This window comes from Entelurus aequoreus, linkage group LG06 (assembly GCF_033978785.1).
Source record: "Entelurus aequoreus isolate RoL-2023_Sb linkage group LG06, RoL_Eaeq_v1.1, whole genome shotgun sequence".
Lineage (NCBI taxonomy): Eukaryota > Metazoa > Chordata > Actinopteri > Syngnathiformes > Syngnathidae > Entelurus > Entelurus aequoreus.
Genome location: NC_084736.1, coordinates 69639535 through 69665827, shown reverse-complemented (window position 1 = coordinate 69665827; position 26293 = coordinate 69639535). Strand labels below are relative to the sequence as shown.

At 39.6% G+C, this 26293-nt stretch overlaps 1 protein-coding gene across 8 annotated transcripts in view; it reads left to right on the top strand.

Annotated features, from left to right (window-relative positions):
* Window positions 1–6785: 6785 nt before the first annotated feature.
* The window catches only part of ank1a (ankyrin 1, erythrocytic a), a 239352-nt gene continuing 219844 nt past the window's right edge, over window positions 6786–26293 (top strand). For 6 of the 8 annotated variants that reach the window (XM_062051320.1, XM_062051323.1, XM_062051329.1 and 3 more), the window contains exon 1: window positions 6786–7046. In XM_062051320.1, the coding sequence (XP_061907304.1) occupies window positions 6921–7046 (126 nt within the window). In that variant the 5' untranslated portion in view covers window positions 6786–6920. The remainder of the gene's footprint in view (window positions 7047–26293) is intronic. The other 2 variants (XM_062051325.1, XM_062051328.1) reach the window with 1 other exon arrangement.

Sequence of the window (26293 nt, the reverse complement as noted above, 5' to 3'; positions counted from 1 at the left end):
CTACCACAACTCCTGGGGCAGCTATGACAAACCGTTGAGTTTCAGATTTTCAGCTTGCTCATAGTATGTATAAACTGTATATATTTGAACTAGTGTTGTCCCGATACCAATATTTTAGTACCTGTACCCGTACCAAAATGTATTTCAATACTTTTCGATACTTTTCGATACTTTTCTGTACTTTTCGGTACTTTTCTAAATAAGGGCGACCACAAAAAAATTGCATTATTGGCTTTATTTTAACAAGAAATGTCAGGGTACATTAAACATATGTTTTTTTATTGCAATCAAAGAACAATTTTGTCCTTAAATAAAATAGTGAGCATACTAGACAACTTATCTTTTAGTAGTAAATAAACAAACAAAGACTCCTAATTTGTCTGCTGACATATGCAGTAACATATTGTCACTGCATAAAAGTGACAATATGTTACTCATATGTAAAAACTCATTGAATTTTGTCAAAATTATGAGGGACAAGCTGTAAAAATTGATTATTAATCCATTCTTCCATCCATACTTTCTGTTTTAACATGTTCTATCTACACGTCTGTTTAAATGTAATAACCACTTATTCTTCTGTTGTTTGATACTTTACGTTAGTTTTGGATGGCACCACAAATTTAGGTATCGTTCCGATACCAAGTAGTTACAGGATCATACATTGGTCATATTCAAAGTGCTCATATGTCCAGGGACGTATTTGCTGAGTTTATAAACATAATATGAATTTTAAAAAAAGGAAAAAAAAGATTTTGTGACGATAAAAAATATAGATGTAATTATAGTAATATCGACTAGATACGCTATTGTACTTGGTATCATTACAGTGGATGTCAGGTGTAGATCCACCCAAGGCATTTGTTTACATTCAGGGTGCTAGCTTGCTGTTAGCGGTTAGCAGTGGCGTGCGGTGAGGATAATGTCTGGTGAGGCACACTGCATCATCACAGTCAAATTTAAAAACATATGAACCGGCAGTGCAGGTGTACCTAATGTTGTGTCCCTGCGGTCGTTCGCGGCTCCTGCAGCGCGAGCATTGTTGTTTTTGCACTTTTTGGCTTTTTGTTAAGTGACTTTTTTTTGGGTGGATTCGGTCTTGCACGTGGAGGGTTTGGGTGTGGGCTTTGGTTGGTGTGGCCGCGGTGCTCACGTCGGGGGTGCATTCTGCGGCGGAGGTGCTTGGCACCAGGAGGCCGGGTTATGATACGAGCCTCACACAGTGTGTCTCCGCAGCAGATTTATGATCGTTCAGCACTAAAAATACGTTACACGCATACAGTTGTTGACAAAATACACTGTACATTACATACCTCAGCTAACTAAACTATGGAAATGTATAATATAATTCATATAGCAATACTGCACAGCAGGCCAGCAGTTAGCCGAGTCGCAATCCATGGTAAGGCACAAGTGCCTCAACTGGCTGCTGATCACCGCACCGTCTCTTCTCAGAATTTGAACGGCAAATGTGAAAATAAAAATAAAAATAATCGAAAACTGGTGAAGTTAAATGGAAAATAACTTTAGTATAATCACTGGATACATATAACAATTTAATTATTTTTTTTTTCTTTTTCTTTTTCTTTTTTTTTCCATGATGGCAGGTGAGGCCCAGCCTCCCCTGCCTCTAGTGACTGCACGCCACTGGCGGTTAGCTATTGTATCCTCCTATGGTGTGTAGTGAAGCATGTTTAGCTATTCCTCGTCCTGCAGGGATGATACTTGTAAGAAACGTACTTTATTTGTCGCCATGGAGGCGAGGATTAGTGATTTAGAAGTAGCTAAAACAATGCCGACTGCGAATGGATGTTTGCCGCTAGCTAGCTAGCCATGTCTTAAAGCACCTCTTCCTGAGGGCGTTTCAGTGTTATAACTTCACCTTTATCTTTAGTTTTTAGACCAAAATGCGTCCGTTCTCCCTTTTTGTGTCTACACACTGTGTCTGTTTGTAATTACTCTGTGATTGTGCGCTGTCGAACATGATCTTCTGCTCGCAAAACCAGCAATGTCATGATGTGACGACGCGCCGTCATGCCCGAGGACCGGTACTTTTCAAACAGAGTATAGTACCGTTTTTGATTCATCAGTACCGCGATACTATACCAGTACCGGTATACCGTACAACCCTAATTTGAACATGTTTATATTGCACAATAGACAGACTAAACCGTGTCTATTGGCTATTCTTGCAGCTAATATGTAATTATGTATTATATTTTAGCATTTATAATCACCTATTAGTTGTGTAGTATTGTAAGTATCATTTGCATTTTTACTGATACTAGTACCAAATCGTTACTTCTGAAATAGTTAAGGTGCTGAAATAGTGTCTGAACCAGGAAAAAATGTGTTTAGTTTAAAAGCAATGTTGTCAAAAACTCACATGTCGCCTGTTGGCGTGATTCCAGGATGCAGAGACAGTTTAACGGCGTGCAGATAAAACGTTATTTTAAATGTCAAACGCAAGGAGCACTGGCGCAGGACGAGCAATCAATTCTGGTAGACAAAACAAAAAAATGACAGACACGAAACATGCAACACACGCATAAATGAATGCAAAGAAAAAGAAAGACATGACAACAGAGAGAGAGAGAGAGAGAAAGCCCTGGAATGGAAAAAAATAAACAAAATCGTTCGGTGGGATCATGACAAATGCTTTTTTATGTTTATAGCTTTTGTGAATGTTAAACTGAATTTTAACTTATATACTTCAATGATGTATATTCAACAATATGGAACACAAACGTAGTGTCCTTACTATCACAATAAAACCAAATTAATTACAGAACACAGCAAATGTGTAAAAAAAACATGGTCGTTTTTTACCGACGGACCCTTTTTTTTGGTCCGATTGGATTTGGCGCACATTCCAACGCTTTTATTATGAGAGCTGAATGTGCGCTGCTAGTCTTTTGGACTCTTGATGCTGTGTTTTGAAGAGAGTTGAGGCTGTGTTGAGATAAAAAAAATACTTGTCTAGTTCTGCCTGCTGTCCTTTCTTCACAACATCATCTTACAAGACACTCAGTCAGACTTGTGTCATACTGTTGAAGTTCAGAATGTCAGGGTTTGTGAATGCAACTCACTCGCTTCAACTGTGATTGGTGCACAATGAAGAAATGTTCTGTTCTTGTGACAAGCGCTGAAGCAGAATGACTGGTGTTGGAGTGTTAGGAAGATCGACAATAAAACTTAAAAAGAGCGTCAGAGTCTGTGTCTGTCTGGATTGCTAAACTTAATGTGACAATGCATTCTTTTAGTATCAAAATGAGGCACCGATAGCTACTTATATTGTCGACCTGGTTACTACGGTGTACGTTGACACCAGTGCCATTAAAGACTCGAGTTTTGAAACCCATTCCTATTGCTAACTCACAAGTACTGTTCATAAAAGATAGTACACTTCTGCAGCGTCATCAGTAACATTTCCATAAATATTCTGGAGACCTCACTGCTGTGCAAATGCAAAACCCAATTGACCGCAGGAACCTTTTCATTCCAGAAGTACAATTACCAACAACTAACTTGCGATCATTTTCTATTTGATTGGCCAATGCATTGTTACCATTGCCTTTAATCTCTGCTCATTATTAATGTTTCTCGATACTAAGGCCCCGTTTACACTAAGCCAGACAAGGTTATCCAGGGTAAATCACACCTAACCTTATCCGTGTCCACACACAACAATGCCACCGTTTAAACCCCCCCGCCCCCTCCCCCCTCCGTCCGCCGGCGCAACGCGACCTAGTACGCATGCGTGGAAAATGCACAAGTCATAGTCATCTCCAGTGTTGCTTTGTGTGTTCTTAAATTAAATGTAACTTATCTGAACAATATCCAGTGTTGTGGTATTTCAATTAACTGAAATCCAGTGTGCTGTGGGGCCCTATTGTAGTGAATCACACCTGAGACATCAAAAATTAATCAAATCTTTATTCGACACGTAAAGAATGTGATAAAGAACATTTTACATCAATCAATCTAGGGATCTAGATATCTGGTCAGGACACTCCTTACTCTTTTGCCTTCACCTTCATTGTCCATTCCTTTTTGATGACTTTATATACTCTGGACCTAGACATTGAGTCCGCGACATACATGGCGGACAATAACTGATACAGTCTGCTTTGCCAGTCCAAATGCATTCGCTGTTTTTGTTGGATATAGAGAACACTCAAACCCTTTATTTATTGAATCAAAAATATTGAATTTTAATGACTTGGTGCATTTGCAAACAGCTAAAATTATGTACAAAGCAAAATATAACCTGCTACCCAAGAAAGTACAATTCTTCTCAACAAACCAAAAAAGGAGAAATATAACATAACCTTAGATTTTGGTCCCATTATTGATCCCTAACTTCACGTATTGCTTACTGTTGGTTAAGTAGCATCTCACTCAATTCAAGACCATCCCTCCAATACCAATCCATTCTAATTTGTTTATTAAGGTATTATGATTAATTGTGTCAAACCTGTTTGTTAGATCCATAAACACTGCAGGCTGCATATTGTTTACAGTACCATCAATTGTGTGATACACTACATTGCCAAAAGTATTTGGCCACCCATCCAAATGATCAGAATCAGGTGTCCTAATCACTTAGCCCGGCCACAGGTGTATACAATCAAGCACTTAGGCATGGAGACTGTCTCTACAAACATTTGTGAAAGAATGGGCCGCGCTCAGTGATTTCCAGCGTGGAACTGTCATAGGATGCCACCTGTGCAACAAATCCATTCGTGAAATGTCCTCGCTCCTAAATATTCCAAAGTCAACTGTCGGCTTTATTATAAGAAAATGGAAGAGTTTGGGAACAACAGCAACTCAGCCACAAAGTGGTAGGAGGGTGAAATTTGGTGGAGGAGGAATTATGGTGTGGGGTTGTTTTTCAGGAGTTGGGCTTGGCCCTTTAGTTCCAGTAAAAGGAACTTTGAATGCTACAGGATACCAAAACATTTTGGATAATTCCATGCTCCCAACCTTGTGGGAACAGTTTGGGGCGGGCCCCTTCCTCTTCCAACATGACTGTGCACCAGTGCACAAAGCAAGGTCCATAAAGACATGGATGACAGAGTCTGGTGGGGATGAATTAGAGTGGAGACTGAGAGCCAGGCGTCCTCGACCAACATCAGTGTGTGACCTCACCAATGCGCTTCTGGAAGAATGGTCGAAAATTCCTATAAACACACTCTGCAACCTTGTGGACAGCCTTTCCAGTAGAGTTGAAGCTGTAATAGCTGCAAAAGGTGGACCGACATCATATTGAACCCTATGGGTTAGGAATGGGATGGCACTTCAAGTTCATATGGTAGTCAAGGCAGGTGGCCAAATACTTTTGGCAATATAGTGTATGTGTTGTGGCATTGCAAACTAAAGGCAAATATCACTAAATTAAACGCATAAGTATGCTGCGGTATCTGCTATCGTATCAGGGATGCCTTGGCAAGAAAGTAGAGAAAAAACTAGAAGGGAGACATACATTTAGACAGGATGCAGTTGGTGATAATTAGTGTAGGCATAGAAAGAATTGTTTAGTAAAAGCCCTCTCTTTCCCACTATAAATACAAGCAGCCAACAAATTCTCTGGTGGAGATCCTTTATTTCTATTTTGGATCCTTTTGCATTTGATTGTGCAAATTTACAGTCAAAAGGGAAAAAAAAGCAAGGTTGATACAAACAAGCAAAATACGGCCAACCCTGTCCTATAGCACATGATCTGTCACATGAATGTGTGTGTAGAAACCAAGTAATGTATGCGCATGTGTGAGGTATAGTGAGCCAGGCAAAATAGATGTTAAAGGATTGTTTTTTTTTTACCTGCGTCAGCAGCATTGTGAGGAGGAGGGGGAGCAACTGAAGGGGAGAAAAGGAAGAAGGAGGACGAGAGTTCCAGTAAACACGTGCTGATCCATCCACACTTGTTTTATTGCTGTTGCACAAATATCAAGGTGTGGGAATCCGATACACTGGGCTAATTTAAACCAAAAGTGTAATTCAGATTGGGAAATTTAAGAAAGGGTGAACAAAATATCTGATTAAAAAGTCACTGAATCCCACTTTACCAGCCTTTGGTATTGAGTAATAATATGACTATGAATGACATAGAAATGCATTGCTCCCAGACCTCGCATACACAAGTACACTGCACCAACATCCTTGCACAGCTGTACTAGTCTTGTCTGCTGCAGTGCTTTACCAAGAGAGCGGTAAGAGGAGAGTTAACGAGTAAAAGGCTGTTTTTTTCCCCTCCTTCATGCATATTTTAGATATCTTTTATTTCCTTACGGTATCCTTTAGCGTGTGAATTATGCTGTGATTGGATGAGGGTTCCCCGTGCATGGGCGCGAGATACGGGGAAATGAAATACCTGAAAATGAAACAAAATCAGTGTAATGTGAGAAGGAAGCAGCTTTGATTTAAAGCTGCTCTGGCTACACTTCAACACTGTCAGTTCATCCCCTTAGTTGATGGGGTAGGTTGTATCAGAAAACACTGTGGGGAGAAGAGAACGGGTGCAGTGAGGGAAGAACGGCAAAAAAACAAATCGAGAAACCAACCCCTCTAGTTTCAGATTTGTAAAGGGACAAAGCAGGGGAAAGGCAACAGAGAGAAATTGAATGAGGGAAGTAAGTGTACATTAACGATTGAGAGAGGGCTGTGCTGCAGTCCCATTCCACAGCAGACGGCAGAGGACTGCCGCTGTGTGTGTGTGTGTGTGTGTGTGTGTATGTGTATGTGTGTGTGTGACTGCACTGCTGAAGAGGAGGAGTACGAGTGAGCACGCTCAGACTCTGCAGGACCATTGAGGAACGCAGCAGTAGCTACAGCAGCGCTCGTGTTGGCACGCGTCAGGTAAAAGTCCCAGCACCGTAAGATCTGGACAGGCTAACACCACCCAGACCCCCTCCGGCACCATGGCTCAAGCAGCCAAACACCTCCGCAAGAACAAGGATTTAGAAGCCCAGGCTGAACAGGAGCGCAAAGAGAAAGAAGAAGAAAAGGTCAAGAAGAGGAGCCGCTCGCGGGATAAAAAGCGCAAGGTACTGGGACTCCTCACAGGTGTGGGTGGCAGGGGGCGTTAGGAAGGTTGAGACCCCCCTTCTCTGTGTCATGCTAAATGAGTCTGGGGTGCCTGGGCACACATGGAAAGCCAGTTGCCAGTCTTGTTGTGCTTCCACTGTGTGTACACACATCCTCCCTGGCACACATGTACTGTATGTGATCTTCATACAGATATGGGGAAACGTTCCAACACATTGCATGCTCTCCTAATCCTCTTGATCGCTTTCTGACCAGTTCTATGCCTGGGTTCTATCAATTGTCTGGCAAGAAGGCACTGTGTCTCTGTCCCTATTCACATCTTTTTTTTTTTCTTTTCACTGCAGTGTTTTGAATTTGACGTAAACACTACTCATCTGAGTGGCCAGTTACTTCTATAAGCTCTTTTATCCTTGCTGCTTCTATTTGGCTCTGTAATGACCACTGTGGAATACCTTCAGCCATCTGTTATAAGCCCAAAGAGTACCATGCAAAACCAGATTGGATTGTAAACAGTTCATCATTGTTCCACCACTTGCTGACTGCAGGTATGTATTCTAAAACTGCAGTCGACATCGGGTTCCATTTTACATCTAAATTGAAATGAGTCATCCGCAAACCTCGCTGTTGGTTGGAAATAGCTCCTCAGAAACCCTATGAATGTGCATAGTGCCAAGCTGGCAGTAAACCAATCTGGTGCTGATGCGGAGAAGACAGTGTTATGGCCAAACACAGGACCCCCCCCCCCTTTCTTGGGGATTACATTTTTCATTTTGGTAGATATGTTTGAGCAAAAGCATTCAGTTTGACTTGTACCTCAAGAGTGTCGGACACAATATTATCTGCTATGACAACCCCAACCTTGATTAAATGAGCAGTTAGTGAATGAGTGTGAGAGCAAGTCAACTGCGTGTTTTGGCACGTGTGTGTAATAAGTGGATGTCTGGGAAGATGAGATGCAAGAAGGGAAAGCCTGCAGCTCTAACAGTATGGATGAAGAGGAATGAGGTTTCCGTCATGGGTCCTAATGCATCCCAAGTTTGATTGTATTGTTTCAGAGGATCCCATAGCAATTACGTAACCATGAAGCTGACACCTTTTAAATAAGCCTCCTGGCTCCCTCCTCATATCCAGCTTATGTTCGTTGGTCTGGTATCAAACCACCATCGTGCTTAGCAGTTTTTATCAATTTTCATACCTTTTGTATCTCTCACCTTTACAACCTACCATGGGCAACTTGTTTGTCAGAAAACTATCAGGAAAGCAGCGTCTTAACCAAACATCTGTGCCTTCCATCACCATTAAGCCTTTCAATGTCATTGTTCTCAAAGGTGGTGTTTTCAGCACTTTGAGCGAAATGGATAAACCTTTTTTAAATGACTTTCTCGTGGTGGTGACCAGTGGGACTGTTTTTGTTGTTATACATCATTCTTGTTCTTTTGAAAAAGGAGCATAGTGGCAAAGTCGTATTGTTTGTGTCTGCACATTTTTCATCTTGCTAATTTTTTGTTGCATAGCTCACCTTGCAGTGGTTTTCTTATGTGTCTACAACATGATAAATGAAACTGATGCATAATGCATCATGCATCTGATTCGGGTCCCTGTACCTGAGAATTGATATCCGTACTCAGCTTTACCAATTTGTGGTACAGCTGATGCTTATAAATAAGAATTGTTAAAAACAATAAAATCACTTTTTTTAATGTAACATTTAAAAAAGAGCTGATTGTGTCCAGTTATGTTAAGTTTTCTTATTACATTTCTGAGTCTCATTTGCAAGTATTATATAGTAGACTTTGCATGCAGTTGCAATTCCAAGTCGTTAGATGGCAGTAATGTAAGTAAGTAGTAAGTTGAATGTGCCAGTTTTGTCTTTTTTTGAGTCCTAAAAAGAGTTTGTACGGTAAGTAGTGTACCTATTACACACCAGCTGCTTGATTGTAATGTTCATTTCAGTTGTACTTTTCATTACCAAATTGGGAGGTGTTGAAATTGCCATGTAAAATTGCTAATTCTATTCAGTAACATGTACTGTATATGGCAAGGCCAATTAACATCAAGCTAGCACATTTTGCAAAAACGGAGCCTTATTTTACGTTTGAACATTTTTTTATCAGGCATACTTGCTTTGTTGGCATTAAAAAAAAATTAACATTACATACAGACAATTTGCGTGAGTCTGTTTTGAGTGCTGCCTGCGTGATTAGTTCCTTGCCAAGTGTGAGCCATTGTTTAGTCTGCAAGTAACGAAGGCATCGAAATATGGCACCGTTTCATTTCACATTAATCGATACCCGGTAGTATTGTCGGAATTACGGTTGGTGTCTATAAAAGTACAACATCCGGTACCCATCGCTAGACACATCTAGGCTTTATTTAAAAGCTGGCAATTTTCTTTTACAAATCTTTCAATAGTATAACATTGCCCATCCATCCAAGTTCTACCGCTTATCTTGTTCAGGGTTGCAAGCAGCTATCACAGCAACATCATTAATAATTGTATAAATGATTGTGATTGTGTACATCCATTGATTCCATTGAAATAATTTGGTAAAACATTAACAAGTTTAGCATCTTATTTCTAAAAAAAATCTCAGGAAAAACAGTTTACCATACTGCTTATCCTGAGCAGTCTCACGGTACACTGTGAAATCAATGGAATAAATTAGACGTTTATACTAAAATGCACACCTACTTTCAGAATATTCAATCAACCATAATACTCATGGTTTTGAATCATGAGCCATGTAGGCAGAGAAGCAGATGACTAGTTGAACCAAACATTCGTTTCAGCAAAAGATTGAGGTGAATTTATCTTGCGAGTAAGCACTAAAAGTTGTAATTGTGGGTTTTTATGACCATTTACAGATCTGTTGCCTCTTAGTGCTGATTCTTTTTATTGTTTCAATGTGTGTGCTTACTGGTTAGCCCCAGGGTGTTTAACAGATGCAACTGTTCCATTCAATTTTCTCTAATAATTTATCTCTGTCATCCATGTCCTTTTGCCCACTTGAAGTACTGTGAATATAATACATTTCTAATTGTTTTTTTTTTCCATTTGTTGTTGTCATTGTGTTTGTTTATGGCCTCAGTGGTACAGTGCATAGTCAATGTCTTGATTTGGCTAAAAGGTCGCCATTAGTGTGCTTAGTAAAGCTGGTCTCATACTTACAAGGCAGGAAAATGCAATAGAAAATACTTGTGGCAGCAGAGTCCTGACCCATTAGCGATGTTCGCTCTCAAGTAGTACTCATTAATGCAATAAGTCTGGTCGGTGTGCACTATGGCTACTTTGCTGCTATATAGACTGACGAGCACTAAGGTGTTGGCTGCTGCAGCATATGCCCATCAGGCCTTGTCAAGGTATAACCTGACTAAATAATCTCAATTTGCCAAACAACAACAGTGATACAAAACTGTTAAAGTCTTGTCAGAATGAAAGGTAACTGAGGTTATGAATGTAGAGCCTACTCACAGGAACATTTCAATGTCTGAAACTGATTGGAATAGCACGACTGTCCAAAGGTGAAGCAGTGTGATGTATGAGTCGATGTTTGGCTTTGTGCAGGTTTGGTACAGTGGATTAGTGGTGCTGCAGTGGTGACGAAGCCCATCAGAGCGAACACCTTGTCGTCTGATCAGCTCTGCCTGCTTACTTGCGGGCTTATCACAGATTAACATTTAGGAAGTAATCACTCTTTAGTTTGAAACCCTTGCAGTGCACATTTGTTATTGGCTTCTTTAACATCTCATTAGTTAGTCAGGTTTACGGGTAAAGATGTGTAGCACTAATTACCTCTGCAAAGTAAGCAGTATTTCTAACACAGCAAGGTTTCAGTGAACCTTGTAAAGGCTAGTGAAGACTTACTTTATTACTCTTTTTCCAAAAGAAAAAAGAAATGTATGCACCTTTCATTTTGTTGCTCCCGTTGGTTGTGCTAACCAAAATGATTTCTGCCCTGGGTAGCTTCGGCACAGTGGGGTAGGTATTGTTGGCATTTATTTCCTGTGCTTGCAAAGTCCTCCTACTTCCTCCCACATGCCATAAACATGCATTTTAGGTAATTTAGACTCTCTAAACTGCCCAACGGTTTGAATGTGACTGCCAATTGTTGTTGGTTAATATGACCCCTAGAAAAAAATTTGCAAATGCAAGTCTTGGAGGATGCTCATTCAGTTGTTTAATTTTGTAGAAAAAAACAGATAACCGACATGACACAAAACTATAGTCATTTCAAATGTCAGCTTTCTGGCTTTAAGAAATGGTAAAAGAAATTAGGAAAATAGATTGTGGTAATCAGTAACAGATCATTTTTAGATCAAGCAGAGTTAAAAATATGGAATCACTCAATTCTAAGGAACGAATTATGGAGTCATGAAAAACACTCCAACACACCACTGTACTTTATTGCACCACCTATAGTTTTTATAACAAATTGCAGTCTCTGAGGCATGGACTTCACGAGTGGCAAACAGTACTCTTCATCAATTGTGCGCCAACTTTCTCTGATTGCTGTTGTTAGATCAGTTTTGCAGGTTCGAGTGTTGTCATGGACCATTTTCTTTAATTTCCTCCACAGGTTTCAATTGGATAGAGATCTAGACTATTTACAGGCCATGAAAATGACCTTACATATTTTCTTTAAAGAACATTGTTACAGTGTTTGCGCAATTGTAAGATGCATTAACATCTTGAAAAATTATGTCATCATCCCCAAACATCCTTTTGGTTGATGGAATAAGAAGAATGTCCACAATGTCAATGTAAACTTGTGCATTTATTAAAAATGTAATGACAACCATCTCCCCAGTGCCATTGCCTGACATGCAGCCCCATGTCATCGACTGTGGGCATTTGCATGTTTTTTTCGGGTAGTTGTCTTTATAAATCTCACTGGAACGGCACCAAACAAAAGTTCTAGCATCATCACCTTGCTCAATGTAGTCACGATTCATCACTCAATATGACTTTCATCCAGTCATCTATAGCCCATGAACACTTTTCCTTCGCCCATTGGAACCTTGTTTTTTCTCTTAAGGACGGCTTAGCTTTTCTGTTTTTAAATCCCATTTCCTTTAGGCGGTTTCTTACATTTCGGTCACAGACAGTGACTCCAGTTTCCGCCCATTTGTTCTTTGTTTGTTTTGCTGTGCATTTTTTTCTTTTCTAGACATATTGCTTGAAGTTTTCTGTCTTGAAGCTTTGATGTTTTCCTTGGTCTACCAGTATGCTTGGCTTTTTATATTTGTACTTGGTCAAATTTTAGACATAGCTGACTGTGAAAAGTCAACATATTTTGCAACATCACGTGATGATTTTACCTTCTTGAAGTTTGATAATTCTCTCTATTGTTTCAATTTACATCTCTCGTGTTTGAGCCATGAATTATGTCAATCCACCTGGTGAAACTGCTCTTCAAGATGTTAACACTTTTTAACTGCAGACTAATGAACATATTTAATCTGATAGAGGTGTTAGTTTTGGAAATAATATTGTATAAAATCATTTTGTTAATCTTTTCTTCAGAAATTACATCATTTTTTGCAGTCTGTGTGATCTAAAAATTAAGCTATTACGCTGCCTACCACAATTTATATTCTTGATTTATTTTAATGTTTCTTAAATTTGGAAAGTTGCTGTTTAAAATTACTTTAGTTTTGTGTTACGTTCTTGATATGCCTTTTTTCTTCAAAATTAAACAACTGAATGAGCATTCTCCAAGTCTGGTGATTCCATATTTTTTGTAGGTGCTGTGTACAGTATGTTTTGTGATTGACTCCAGTTTCAGTCCAGAATGTACCCACAGCTCTACCAAAGTTAGCAAGTTAGCATTGTTTAACAATTTAAAAACATTTATAAGTAAAAAAAAAAAAAACAAATTCATCATAGGCCCCACTTAACCTCAACTATGTTTCCTAAGCGTGAGGCAGACTCTTCTATTGGCAGCGCATAAAAGAAAAGTAAAGTAAAAGGGGGAGGGAAGAGAAATTAGACATCATGACACGCCGAGTGAAGATATTTTACTATGAAATGCACAGTGATAACCAAGAAGCATAGTGGTCTCATTATTGAGACTTTCTTCCCCCAGTGAGCATGTCTCTACCTCCCTTACAAAGGTCATTGACAACCGTAGAGTACAAGCCTATAAAAGCTGAGAGTTCATTCTTTTTTATTAGTTATTTTAATATTGTACTTATTCTTTTTATTACTGTATTGTATATGTCCTTCATGTGTTCCGTGTAAAGCAAGAGTGACTCAGGTATAAGTTCCGACTTACACTAAAACTCCACTCGCATCACAGTCACAACCTGTATAATATGGAAACAGAAGACTGAAAATAACTTCTTTTGAAATAAACAAAACCTCCATTATTGTTTCTAATAAATGCACATCATCAACATTGAAATTGCACTTTTACCATGTGTGTGTTAACAACAATTTTACATAAAAACCTATTCGCTGTGCGCTACCATAGAGATCACGTCACCCACACACCGCCACTCTCATGTGTACTTTATTGAAGCAGATGTGCAGACCCTATGGTCCGGGTACATTTTTATAAGTTACACACATTAAAGGATTAATTGAAGTAACATAGTATACAATTTAGCTTATTTCTAATCATTGCAGCCCTAGTATACACAGTTGGAAGAAACCAATGCCAACAAATTGTTTCTCAGCCTTTGTCCTCATGTTTCTGGCCAATGTCACAAGCAATGGCTATTTTTGGTTCTGTTTATGTTAATGTGAGTTAACCAGTCCAAGATGTATTGACTTTGAGTTAAACACAACTTTTCTTCTTATAGTGCAACTTCTCCATTAGGGGTCACGACAGCAAGTAATGTTTTAACGCACAAATACAAAGTTCACATGCTGGACACCCAAATTTATGAACATTTGAACCATATACAGTATCTAGTAGTAGTCTCACAGTATGGTAGAACGTCTGGTGCCAGTTACAATCCCAAATTAACATGTTCTACATTTTATTTTTATGATTCAAGGTTTAAGGTTAAGTATAATTTAGAAATATCAAAAATCTTATAATGGACCCCAGTGACATACAATTCGAACATGGTCTTGTTTTGTCAACCATGACATGTCATTGCGGCTGTCCACAGTATGCGGTTACTGCTCGCATTACATGAAGACTTTGAGAGCCACTAAGGCCTCTTCTACACTAAGCCGGGGTAAATCCCACCTAACCTTATCCTTGTCCACACACACTGAATGGTCGTTTAAGACCCTCTCCCGCCCTCCGTCTAGTACGCATGCGCGGAAAATGCTTTGTGTGCAAGTTCTTAAATTAAATTTAACTTATCTGAACAATATCCAGTGTTGTGGTATTTCAATTAACTGGATTCCAGTGTGCTGTGGGGCCCTATTGTAGTGAATCACACCTGAGACATCATAAATTAATAAAATCTTTAATGGACATGTGAAAGTAAACAATGTGATAAAGAACATTTTACATCAATCAATCTAGGGATCTAGATATCTGGTCAGGACACTCCTCACTCTTTTGCCTTCACCTTCATTGTCCATTCATTTTTGGTGACTTTATGTACTCTGGACCTAGATGTTGAGTCCACGACATACATGGCAGACAATAACTGATACAGTCTTCTTTGCCAGTCCAAATGCATTCGATGTTTTCCGTAGTCTTCCCTCGTCGGCCAGGTAATACAAAGCACACTCTACCTTTTTTTTATCACATCCACGGTAGCCCGCATTCTCGTTGTCTCTCCTTGGACAAATTACCGAAGTTTTTCGGTAAGTAGAATCACAGCTGACGTGGACATTCGAAAGTTCTCTTGCCGTCTGACAAGTGTTGTATCCGAAATAGCTGCAATCGCTTTCTCTTAAGGTAGTCATGTGTGATTTCCACAAGCGTCTGAACATGTAGAGGAAGGGGAAACACGGGCATGTCTCGATGATTCGCCTCTATCTTTCGAGTGGTTGCCGCCGAGTTACCGAACGGGTTGTTATGAAGCTGGCTGTGGCGCGTTCTTTCTGATGTCACTTCCTGTGTGGGGCGTGGTCTTTCTGGCGTCACTTCCTCGCCGAACTCAGTTTGTAAACGATCAATGAGTCCATACAAAGCTACGAGGTGGAGATTCAAGAAATAAACGGCGCACTTACCCGTGTAAAAAATTGTCCAAGGAGGGGCGCCTTAAAGGTTGGTTTAGTGTGGCTGAAACGGGGCTTAGGCTAAATAATTATTCGTTTAAGGGGTTATCCGGCTTAGTGTAGACATAGCCTAAGTCACTGTGTCACGGTAGGAGGTCAAGTAGAAGGTTACGACTATGTAAGGTTAGGATTAGGCGGCAATTTAAGTTGAGCAGGTATTCAGGGAATGGTTGTAAATCACCGTTGCCAGCCTCATGTCCTGTGAATTGATGGGAGTGTGTGTTCAGGTGGCCCAGTGGAAGCCCACAGTCAGATGACTCAGCACTCACTCAGGTTGGTGGAGGCTAGGGATGACTCTGTGTGTGTGCTGCTTGGACAGGTTGGCCAGGAGCTGCATTGTGTACTCCTTTAATTAAAGCTGCAACGGAAGGCGCATGTGAGGCCACACCTCCCCCCCTTCTCCCTCCTTCGTTCTTTCATACATAACTGGCCTTTTTTACGAGGTTGCAGTGATTGATTTTAGTGCAATTACCCTATCATACCCATTCAGGTTTATTTCATTAGAGCAGAAGATTCCCTCTCCTGAGCTGATCTAATTATATTCTAAAAAAGAAGTCGGAATCAAACATCCAGCAGATACTCCCTCTCTGCAGGGGTTTAGCTTTCCCACAACTGTAAAACCTTTGGGCATTGAATAGTTAAATACTTTTTTTTAGTTTTTCAGTGATTAAATCAGTTTTTCCCACTGACTGCAATAATTCAGTATTACAAGGCTAAATTACTTTCATTATTTGTGTAAAAAAAAAAAGATAAGCATGTAGTCATGTGAGGCCATATTACCCAGCTGGTGATGGTAAATAAAGCTAAGCTGACATGAAGGACTGCACCAGTCCCTGGATTCTACCCTTAATGACGACGGCAGCATCTGCCTTTGTTCATCCTCCCACTGCAGCACATAATCTATTTATTCCAGAGACAGCACGTGAAATGATGTGTCATATTGAGAGGGGCTTCCTCAGACTCTGCTCCGTCTCTCCCATCTTCCTCTCAATCGCTCGCCTTGGCCAGTTGCGCTAATCTCTCCTTTCAATTGTTATTCTGATAGTGCCGCTGTTGCGTAACTCTGCAAATCAAGAATTGAAAGATCAGAGTTATGGAAATGCATCTTCATCATGCCCAACTCGGAGAAGCATGTGCTATATGAATACAGAGAGAACGAAGCTACACTATATTGCCAAAAGTATTTGTACACTCATCCAAATGATCAGAATCAGGTGTCCTGATCACTGATTCGACCACAGGTGTATAAAATCAAGCACTTAGGCATGGAGACTGTTTCTACACACATTTGTGAAAGAATGGGCCGCTCTCAGGAGCTCAGTGATTTCCAGCGTGGAACTGTCATAGGATGCCACCTGTGCAACAAATCCAGTCGTGAAATTTCCTCGCTCCTAAATATTCCAAAGTCAACTGTCGGCTTTACTATAAGAAAATGGAAGAGTTTGGGAACAACAGCAACTCAGCCACCAAGTGGTAGGCCACGTAAACTGACAGAGAGGGGTCAGCAGATGCTGAAGCGCATAGTGCAAAGAGATCGCCGACTTTCTGCACAGTCAGTTACTACAGAGCTCCAAATTTCATGTGACCTTCCAATTAGCCCACGTACAGTATGCAGAGAGCTTCATGGAATGGGTTTCCATGGCTGAGCAGCTGCATCTAAGCCATACCTCACTAAGTACAATGCAAAGCGTCAGATGCGCCACTGGACTCTAGAGCAGTGGAGACACGTTCTCTGGAGTGATGAATCACGCTTTTCCATCTGGCAATCTGATGGACGAGTCTGGGTTTGGAGGTTGCCAGGAGAACGCTACATTTCGGACTGCATTGTGCAGAGTGTGAAATTTGGTGGAGGAGGAATTACGGTGTGGGGTTGATTTTCAGCCTAAGTGCTTGATTTTATACACAAGTGATTAGGACACCTGATTCTGATCATTTGGATGGGTGGCCAAATACTTTTGGCAATATAGTGTATCTCCTCTCCTGATTATTTGATAGGTATTTCTTACTTGTTATCAGAAAGCAAAGCTCTTGTTGCAGACCTCATTGTTAAGCTCCTTCTTGCTGATATGAGAGATGAAAGGGGAGGACAGGAGGTCGAATCAGGGGCTTATTGTCCAGGTTCTGTGAGTCTTACCTTGATATCCTTGGACTCTCAAGAGTCTTTTTGTCTGTCAGATACAAGCCTTTGCAGTGTGCAGACGTGCATCCCCTTCCCATTGATTAGCTCTTTCCTTTCTCTGATTGTCCTATACCCAACTAACACACATATGTTGGTGCATTATCAACCTTTTGGCATAACTTTGTAATGTCTAAATCTAATGTCTTCATATTTGAATGCACAAAATGGTCTGGATTCCGATGAAAGTTCAGTCGGGCTGTAACAGAATGCTGTGAAATTTCACAGTGAAATAAAAAAGGCCTTTTTTTAATAATTCATTTTTATAAATTAAAATAATATTTGTTTTTTATATATTAACCACCACAAATTCCTGACTGCAAGCTGCTACTTTTTTCCTACACTTTGGCCCCTGCGGCTTATAAAATCGTGCGGCTAATTCATGGAATTTTTAGCGCTAATGCCCATAATGTTTTGTGTTCAATCGTTTAAACCCAAACAGAGGACTGAAATAGTGTGTTATTGTTTGTGCTATGTCGCCATCTTTTGGAGAAGTTTGTGCACTGCAGGAATTGCGAGTTGAAAATGTAAGTTGCTGTATTATTTTAGTTTGACAAATTCCTCAGTAAATTCACACAAACGTCACCGTGGAGTTATTGAGTCTGTTTAGCCGATGGAGAGCTAGCTTCCGCAGCTAGTGGGTCCATGATGATGACTGTTTTTGTGTTTGATCAGCCGTTTTACTGGTGTGTTACAACCTCCGTTTGGAAAACAGTGAATAAACATTAACAAAATATTTCTGTGTTAATAACTCATTTTATCTGTGGCTTATAGTCCAGTGTGGATAATATATGGAAAACATCTTTACGCTTTCGCTCCCCTCTCCCTTATCTTTCCTGCTTGCTTCTTGTTTTGGTTTTGTTTTAACTTTCTTGAAACCTCTTTGCACTGCTCTCCAAAATCCAAACAGTGGAACTGATCAACTACCTCTCAACGAAATTGACAAGATCGAGAAGCTCTGGTTCGGGGGAACCTGCCTGTCTGGAGGAAACGGTTGTTGCTGGACACACGATGAACTCTTGGGAGAAGCGGAGTGTCGCGTACCTGGTGACCCTTTTAGTCGAGGAATTTGAAGATATCTATCTATTCAAAAGCATGATAACAGGACATCTCCTAATTATAGTAAACATTGCCCTGGTGTATCAACAAATTGTAAGAAATTGGCAGCTGTTCAAGATACCTCAAAGCTGCCACAAATGATTGAAGGATGGGCAGAGCTGTGGGCAGCCAGACTTTTGTGATTTTGGACTAAATCACAAACTGGACAACATATTGGAGATGTCGTCTGCTCTGCATGGCGAAGTCTGAATTTGAAGACCAGAAATAGATAATTAGTTGTTTATGTTTTTGCTCGCTCAAACGCTAACTATCTAATATGTAATGTGTTCCCTGGCTCGAGTGACCTTTGCTTCAAGATACTCCCAAAAGGACAGTGCAGCAAAGACGCTATAAACTATTTCCCTGTCTTTCATCGACACACACCTGTTGTATGTTGGACTGACTGTCTGTGTTTTATCGCGATAACACTCGGCAAGAGCACCAACATCGCAGAATACAGCCACTCTGCGGGCTTACACACACGCAAAATACACGCCACACATACGTACCCTACCCCCCACATCCCACGCCTTTGTCGCTTCACCCCACAAGGTGTGACGGAAAACGGAGTAGCAAACATGGTGGCGGCAGCTTCACCCACCCCTTTTGTATATCTGCTTTGCTAGATGTTTTTTTCCTGATCTAAATCCAAGCCTCCTTCCAGGAGTTTAGTTAGAACTTGTTTTTTCCTACTCTTCCCCCCATGTTTACTAATTTTTCCTACCTTTTTTACGGGGTGCTGTCTGTTCTTGGACTAGTTTGTACTGAAAATCGACGTCCCACAGGGTTGTGAGTTTTTCCTTGCCCTTATGTGGGCTCTGTGCCGCGGATGTCGTTGTGGCTTGTGCAGCCCTTTGAGACACTTGTGATTTAGGGCTATACAAATAAACATTGATTGATGATTGATTGAAATGTAATTTGGTCTGTAATTTGTTACCAAATTTTCCGCAAATAAATGTAATGCATTCAAGTAGCCTAAAAATAAATGTTCCTGAATGACATTCTGACAATAAAGTGGCATTTTTGTCCAAATATTGATGTCTTTTTTAAGCAAATTTAAATTAGGCAAGCAAGTAATAACCTGTTATTATTAATTAATAATCCCAATTAAAAATTGTAAATAATCAGATTTTAAGAAATTCTCATTTATTAGCACTAGTATAAACTAAATTATTGTAAATCCATTTGATACACTGAGTTTACCCCTAACTAGTTTTACATGGACTTGCAGGTAAACAAAGGTAGAAGACAGAGGAAGACAGTGCAGTTCTACGATTTAAATCGGAGTGGAATCCAGGATCTTGTCTTCGTTTAAGCAAAACAAACATTAAAAATGTGGAATATGAGGCTGGTTAACTTTTTAGCAGGATACTGTCATGATCTGTGGTCTGGATTATGTTTTTGTTATTTTTTGTTATTTTTTTGACTCTTTTAGTTCCTGTTTGCGCTTCCTTGTTTGTTTAGTCACCATGGCGACTCATTAGTTTCACCTGCCTCATGTGTTCGGGACACGCACCTGCTCTAATCAGGAGATTATTATTTTAGCCTGTCTTTGCCAGTTAGTTGGTCATGCTTGTTTTCATGTGTTACCATAGTTCTTGCTGCTCTTTTCTTGCCACAGTAAGTCTTGCTTATTTCATGCGATTCCATAGTTAATGCTATTTGTTTCATGCCATAGTTTAGTGAGGTTTTCATGTCCATAGTTTGATGTTTCATGTCCTACATTTTTTGACTTAGCTTCTCGTGTGAACGGCACGCTTTCCTTTTGTTTTGGTTTCTGTCATTTCTGCTGTGTAGGATTAATTGATTATTAAATATGTTCCTACCTGCTACCGTTGTCCGGAAAAGTCCGTTTGCGTCCTGGGAGAACAATCCTCGCAGTAAGATGCGAAAACCCCCACGTTATGACAGATACTTATGTGATGGTGCTGCTCGGAAGCAGGTTTTGGGGATATAAGATTACAGCCAAGAAACCACAGGTGTCCAACTCAAAGCCCTGGGTTCAGATCTAACCCGCCACATCATTTACTGTGGCCTGTCAATTACTGTGGCCCGACACATTATTTAAGGTCATTTTATGTGGTCAGCCAAATCATTGTATGTTGGCCCGCTACAACACTTATGTGCCCTGTAATAAAAAGGCACTGTCTGGCTAAATGTATTAGTTCCTTTAATTTTGACATTCAAATGTACTGCTTTCACACTTTAATACTATCTGATCATGCAACAAGATGTTCCAAGCATTATTATTGTTGGTTATCAAAAATTAATACTCAAATATCAACTTGGCTTATGGTTTCAAAGCAAGTTATCAATTAATCTGCAAGTAAAAACTACAATAATTGAAAACAGTCTCCTTTGCAAATTGTGTAACGAGGCTATTATATGTTTATATTCATATATATTTATTTATACAAGCGGCCCTCAGAGGGCAACCATTAGGGAAATCCGGCCCCTCAGTAAAAGCAAGTTTGACACCCTTGCAATAAACCGTACCGCACACTGACCAATAAAAGATCAGATTTGATACAATCCTCTCCTACTATCAAATCGGTTGAATATGAAAATGACGTCATTGTTCATGAGAATACTGTAGAGATGCGCAGATAATAATAACTAAAATCAATGATTTGTCAAGATTAACAAAAACTCTCGAGTTTCTCTTTGATTTCCATAATGAAAGTTGTAGAGTCTTATCTCTGCCAACTACTCGGCTCAAATGTTCACAGTGAAACTCTGCACTAAAAATGACAGACAACTCTTTCCATTTTCTAAGATTTTATTTCATTTCACATATCCATTATCTGTTCTTTTGTTCATTTTAAAAAACATTCCATTTGTCGCCTCATCGCTGTCAGCTCCTCCGCTGAAGTGCAATCGTGTTGCGGGGTCCTCCTTTCTTCTCCTTTTTTTTCTTTAGGATCAAATACCTTTCTGTCAGGTGTTCAGTTTGGTGTATTCAGTTACCTGCCATGAGGTTATGTATTGGCTGGGGTTTGTCTGTTTGTTAGTCAGTTAGTTGGCAACATAACTCAATTATTATTATTATTTTCAAACATGTTTTGACTTTTGGGAGATAAGACCTGGAACAGAGCTCTTCTATATTTATTTTTTTTGCGGAACAAAGAAATGGGGAAAAAACATACATTCTTTCCGTTGTCACTATCCTAAAAATAACTTCATAATAACCACTGATCATTATTTTGACAAATGCTATCTGACATTTTGCAATTTAGAAGTACAGTTGTGGTCAAAAGTTTACATACACTTGTAAAGAACATAATGTCATGACTGTCTTGAGTTTCCAATAATTTCTACAACTCTTATTTTTTTGTGATAGAGTGATTGGAGCACATACTTGTTGGTCACAAAAAACATTCATGAAGTTTGGTTCGTTTATGAATTTATTATGGGTCTACTGAAAATGTGACCAAATCTGCTGGGTCAAAAGTATACATACAGCAATGTTAATATTTGGTTACATGTCCCTTGGCAAGTTTCACTGCAATAAGGCGCTTTTGGTAGCCATCCACAAGCTTCTGGCAAGCTTCTGGTTGAATTGTTGACCACTCCTCTTGACAAAATTGGTGCAGTTCAGCTAAATGTGTTGGTTTTCTGACATGGACTTGTTTCTTCAGCATTGTCCACACATTTAAGTAAGGACTTTGGGAAGGCCATTCTAAAACCTTAATTCTAGCCTGATTTAGCCATTCCTTTACCTCTTTTGACTTGTGTTTGTCCTGTTGGAACACCCAACTGCGCCCAAGACCCAACCCCCGGGCTGATGATTTTAGGTTGTCCTGAAGAATTTGGAGGTAATCCTCCTTTTTCATTGCGAAGCACCAGTTCCAATGGCAGCAAAACAGGCTCAGAGCATAAGACTACCACCACCATGCTTGACGATAGGCCTGGTGTTCCTGGGATTAAAGCCCTCACATTTTCTCCTCCAAACATATTGCTAGGTATTGTGGCCAAACAGCTCAATTTTTGTTTCATCTGAACACAGAACTTTCCTCCAGAAAGCCTTATCTTTGTCCATGTGATGTCAAATGAAACAAATATTGAGCTGTTTGGCCACAATACCCAGCAATATGTTTGGAGGAGAAAAGGTGAGGCCTTTAATGAAGTTATGTAAATTTGTGTAGCAGGTTTTTAAATGTTTTACTATCACTTTTCTTGGGTCTGGACACTAGATTACCATTTGAGTAATTTCATTAATATAATAAATTGCCCATTTGCAATGTAAAAAAACCAAATACGATTTCTTGAAATCCAGTATGGTGTCATGATAGCCTTGTGGCTTTCTTAATGCAGATGGTAACAAATGATGACTACGCCTTTTGTTGACTATACTTGGTGCTCCCAAATGACTGAATCTGACTAAGTGGTGCACAGATTTCTGGAGTTGTCGTATCCGTGAGTCAAGTGTCATCATTGTGGTGTAGCGTCATGGACTTGTTATTAAAAGGTTAGCCATTTGTAAACCCCTTCATCTGTATCCTCAAGAGGAGATGAAGTGGTTTCACTTTGATTTGATTCCCTGCTCTCCAAGAGGACAGCTAACAAATACAACATGACAGAGATCACAAGAGCCGTGATTTCATTTAGTTAGGTCCACCTTTTATCTTTTATCATTCACTTGAAGCCATGATAAGTTGGCATATTTGCTCATTTCCAACATATTTTGTTTGTGCTACACATTATTTTGTTTCTGGGGACTCAACAACAATATGAAGTACTTTGAACTTTTGAGAGGCACCTCTATTGATACTGTTTTGATCGTCATGACAACAGTTGAACAATTACAGTGAATTGCATGTTGGGCAGTTTAATACTGTAAAACCATAAACACAAACTGTACCCAGATGCTGCAGAATCTTCTAATTTACTCATAAAAAATAATGTACAAATGATCACTTGTCCATTTAACTGTGATCATCCTAAAACCTTAATTAACTGTACAAGCAATGTATGTAAAAATAAGTTTAGTATTGGATAAATAGACTGTATTAAAAAACAGTTCTGATGTTTTTACAGAAATGGAGACGGTCAACTAATGCATTGTGCTTTTGAAAAATATTAACTAACGTACTACTGTAAATAGAATTTTCTGCACATTAAACTTGCATGGCGTGATGTCAAAAATGTGTAGAAAGCATTACCGCATGTTCCAGGAATTCTGAAGGTTCCCCTCATATAAAGCGTAAACACAGCCCACATTGCAGTTCATCTTCTTTTATTATGGATGTCAACTAATTGTCGCTTTAGCCATATTGTACCAGTTGCTTTTGTTGCAACTCTACTACTCCGGTGGAATGATTTAAAATCCAGATTGTATGATCATTGTCACACTTTTCAGCATTTCCCACATGATTGTAATCTATTTGTGGTGGTGTGTTGCATAGGGGGGTTGGGAGTCTATTTGTATTAACTGGACAGGACAGACGTGCATGTCATTTGTTTTACAAGGCTAAAAAAATTGTTAAACATCTATTGAATGACAAATATTTGTTATCATTAGTATCAACATTTAATATTGTTCTTGTCATCTTTAGTCATTTCATCATTAATGCATATGCAAAAGTGCAATATATTTATCTGTAGAGTAAACAATTTATATGTGCACCTTCTTTTGTAAATGCAAACACTCTGCACCATATTGTTCTTTTATCCTGCACTACGACGAGCTAATGCAAGAAAATGTTGTTGTTATCTGTACTGTACAGTTCAAATTTGAATGATAATAAAAGGAAGTCTAAGTCTAATTAATGTTTTTCTTAATTCCTCTTTATCAGCATTGCTTCCTTTCCCTGGTGTCATCATAAGAAAATGCATACAAGCCCAAAAAAAAAGAGTTAATAATTTAGATGCTCACAGAGTTGAAGTCACGCGACGTGCCCCATAGTTCTGATACCAAAAATGTTCTTACTTTTTGTGGAAGTTGCGTCCTAGCAGCTCCACTGTAGACACGGCACAATAGCTAAGTGTGCAGTTTTAATAAAGTTTTTAATGTGCATATATTTGAGTCCAACTCTTCCTCCAGCAGAACGTGACTTTTCAGTCACGTCCGTATCCTCTCTCTCCTCCTGCTCCCGGCCGCTTACTGTTAAAGACAACAGATTATTAGATTAACACGTATCACCTGTGAAATCTAATCACCTGCCAGCTGTGTCTCTCCGTCAGCACTGCCACGCCCCCGTCTGATGGTGCTCTGTCCTCAGCACCATAGACAGAGGCGGTGACCTTTGCTGCTGCAGGCAGCGCTGGCAACATCTCCCTCCACACTTTTGTTTTCAAACTTTTTGTTGGAAAGGAGTTGAAACATAAATCTCAGACATGTCAAAAAAGGAACTTTCTCATTTGAATCGATAGTGTACCAATTCCTGCTTTTTAAGAATAATGGTCCCAATTTTGGTACTTTTGTGTGTTCAAATGTGTTAATAAATGCTAATTGTTTAAAAATATATCACACTTTTTTATTCAACATTTGAGCTGAGCTGTGCTGTTCAATTATTATCATGTTTTTTACACTTCTGTGACTTATTTTCAAGTACTGGACCATACTGTATTATATAGTAAACTTTTTATGCAGCTGCATTTCCATAACATTAAATGGCAGTAGGTTATAAACTACAGTGTGATGCCTTAACCTGAAAGTAGTATTAAGTAGAATGTGGCAGTCTTTTCTTGTGTTGCGCCCTACAAAATGTTTCAACTCAGGTTGTCAACGTTAATGCGTTAACGCATGTGATTAAAAAAATATATATATTGTGTTATCATAAATTAGTCCAAATTAATCTCACCATTTGTTATGATCGCGTGTAAACCCGGAAGTCGGTGCCTATTGTTACACATTGCAAAGATGAGCCAATGTCACTTCAGAACAGACTCCGATGGAAATTTAGATCAAACTGAGGTAATTTGTTGGCATTGCAGGGACATACTTTCTTATCATCGGCGCACAACAAGTATAAAATAGCATCCTAAAGCAAAACACATGTACAGTTTCTGCGGGGTATTCAATTCCATCCACCCATCCATTGGGTGGCTGGAGCTTAGGAGCTTATCCCAGCTGCATTCGGGCAGAAGGCGGGGTACCCCCGGACAAGTCACCACCTCATCGCAGAGCCAACACAGATAGACAGACAACACTCACACTCATATGTCATTAAATGAATTTTGCAAAAATTAAGCCCTTAAAATAGCATTATAAAGCATTGAATTTGATGTCCAGAGGCATTAAATTTTTTTATACAATGGTAGGACTACGCTGATGGTATTAAGTCAACCAATCGAATGGTAACTGGTAAAAAGACCATAAAAATGGGACCCATTACCTCCCTGCTTGGCACTCAGCATCAAGGGTTGGAATTGGGGGTTAAATCACCAAAATGATTCCCGAGAGCGGCCACTGCTGCTGCTCACTGCTCCCCTCACCTCTCAGGTGGTGGAACAAGGGGATGGGTCAAATGCAGAGAGTAATTTCACCACACCTAGTGTGTGTGTGTGACTATCAGTGGTACTTTAACTTTAACTTTTAAATGAAAATTAACTCAATTTGCCGTTGTTGATAAATTGCTGCGTCTGTCTGCGATTCTTTTTTTCGGCGGCGGTTTTTAAAACTGCATACAATAGGTCTTGCAAGATTTGTAATCTTGAAAAGAGCTGCCCACATACGACAAATGAAACGGTACTCGGGGCCCAAACTTTGCCATTCTTTTGTGAATGTAAACTGTAGTCCTTAACTGTGACACCATGTCATGTTCATGAGGAAGCTGAGCTTG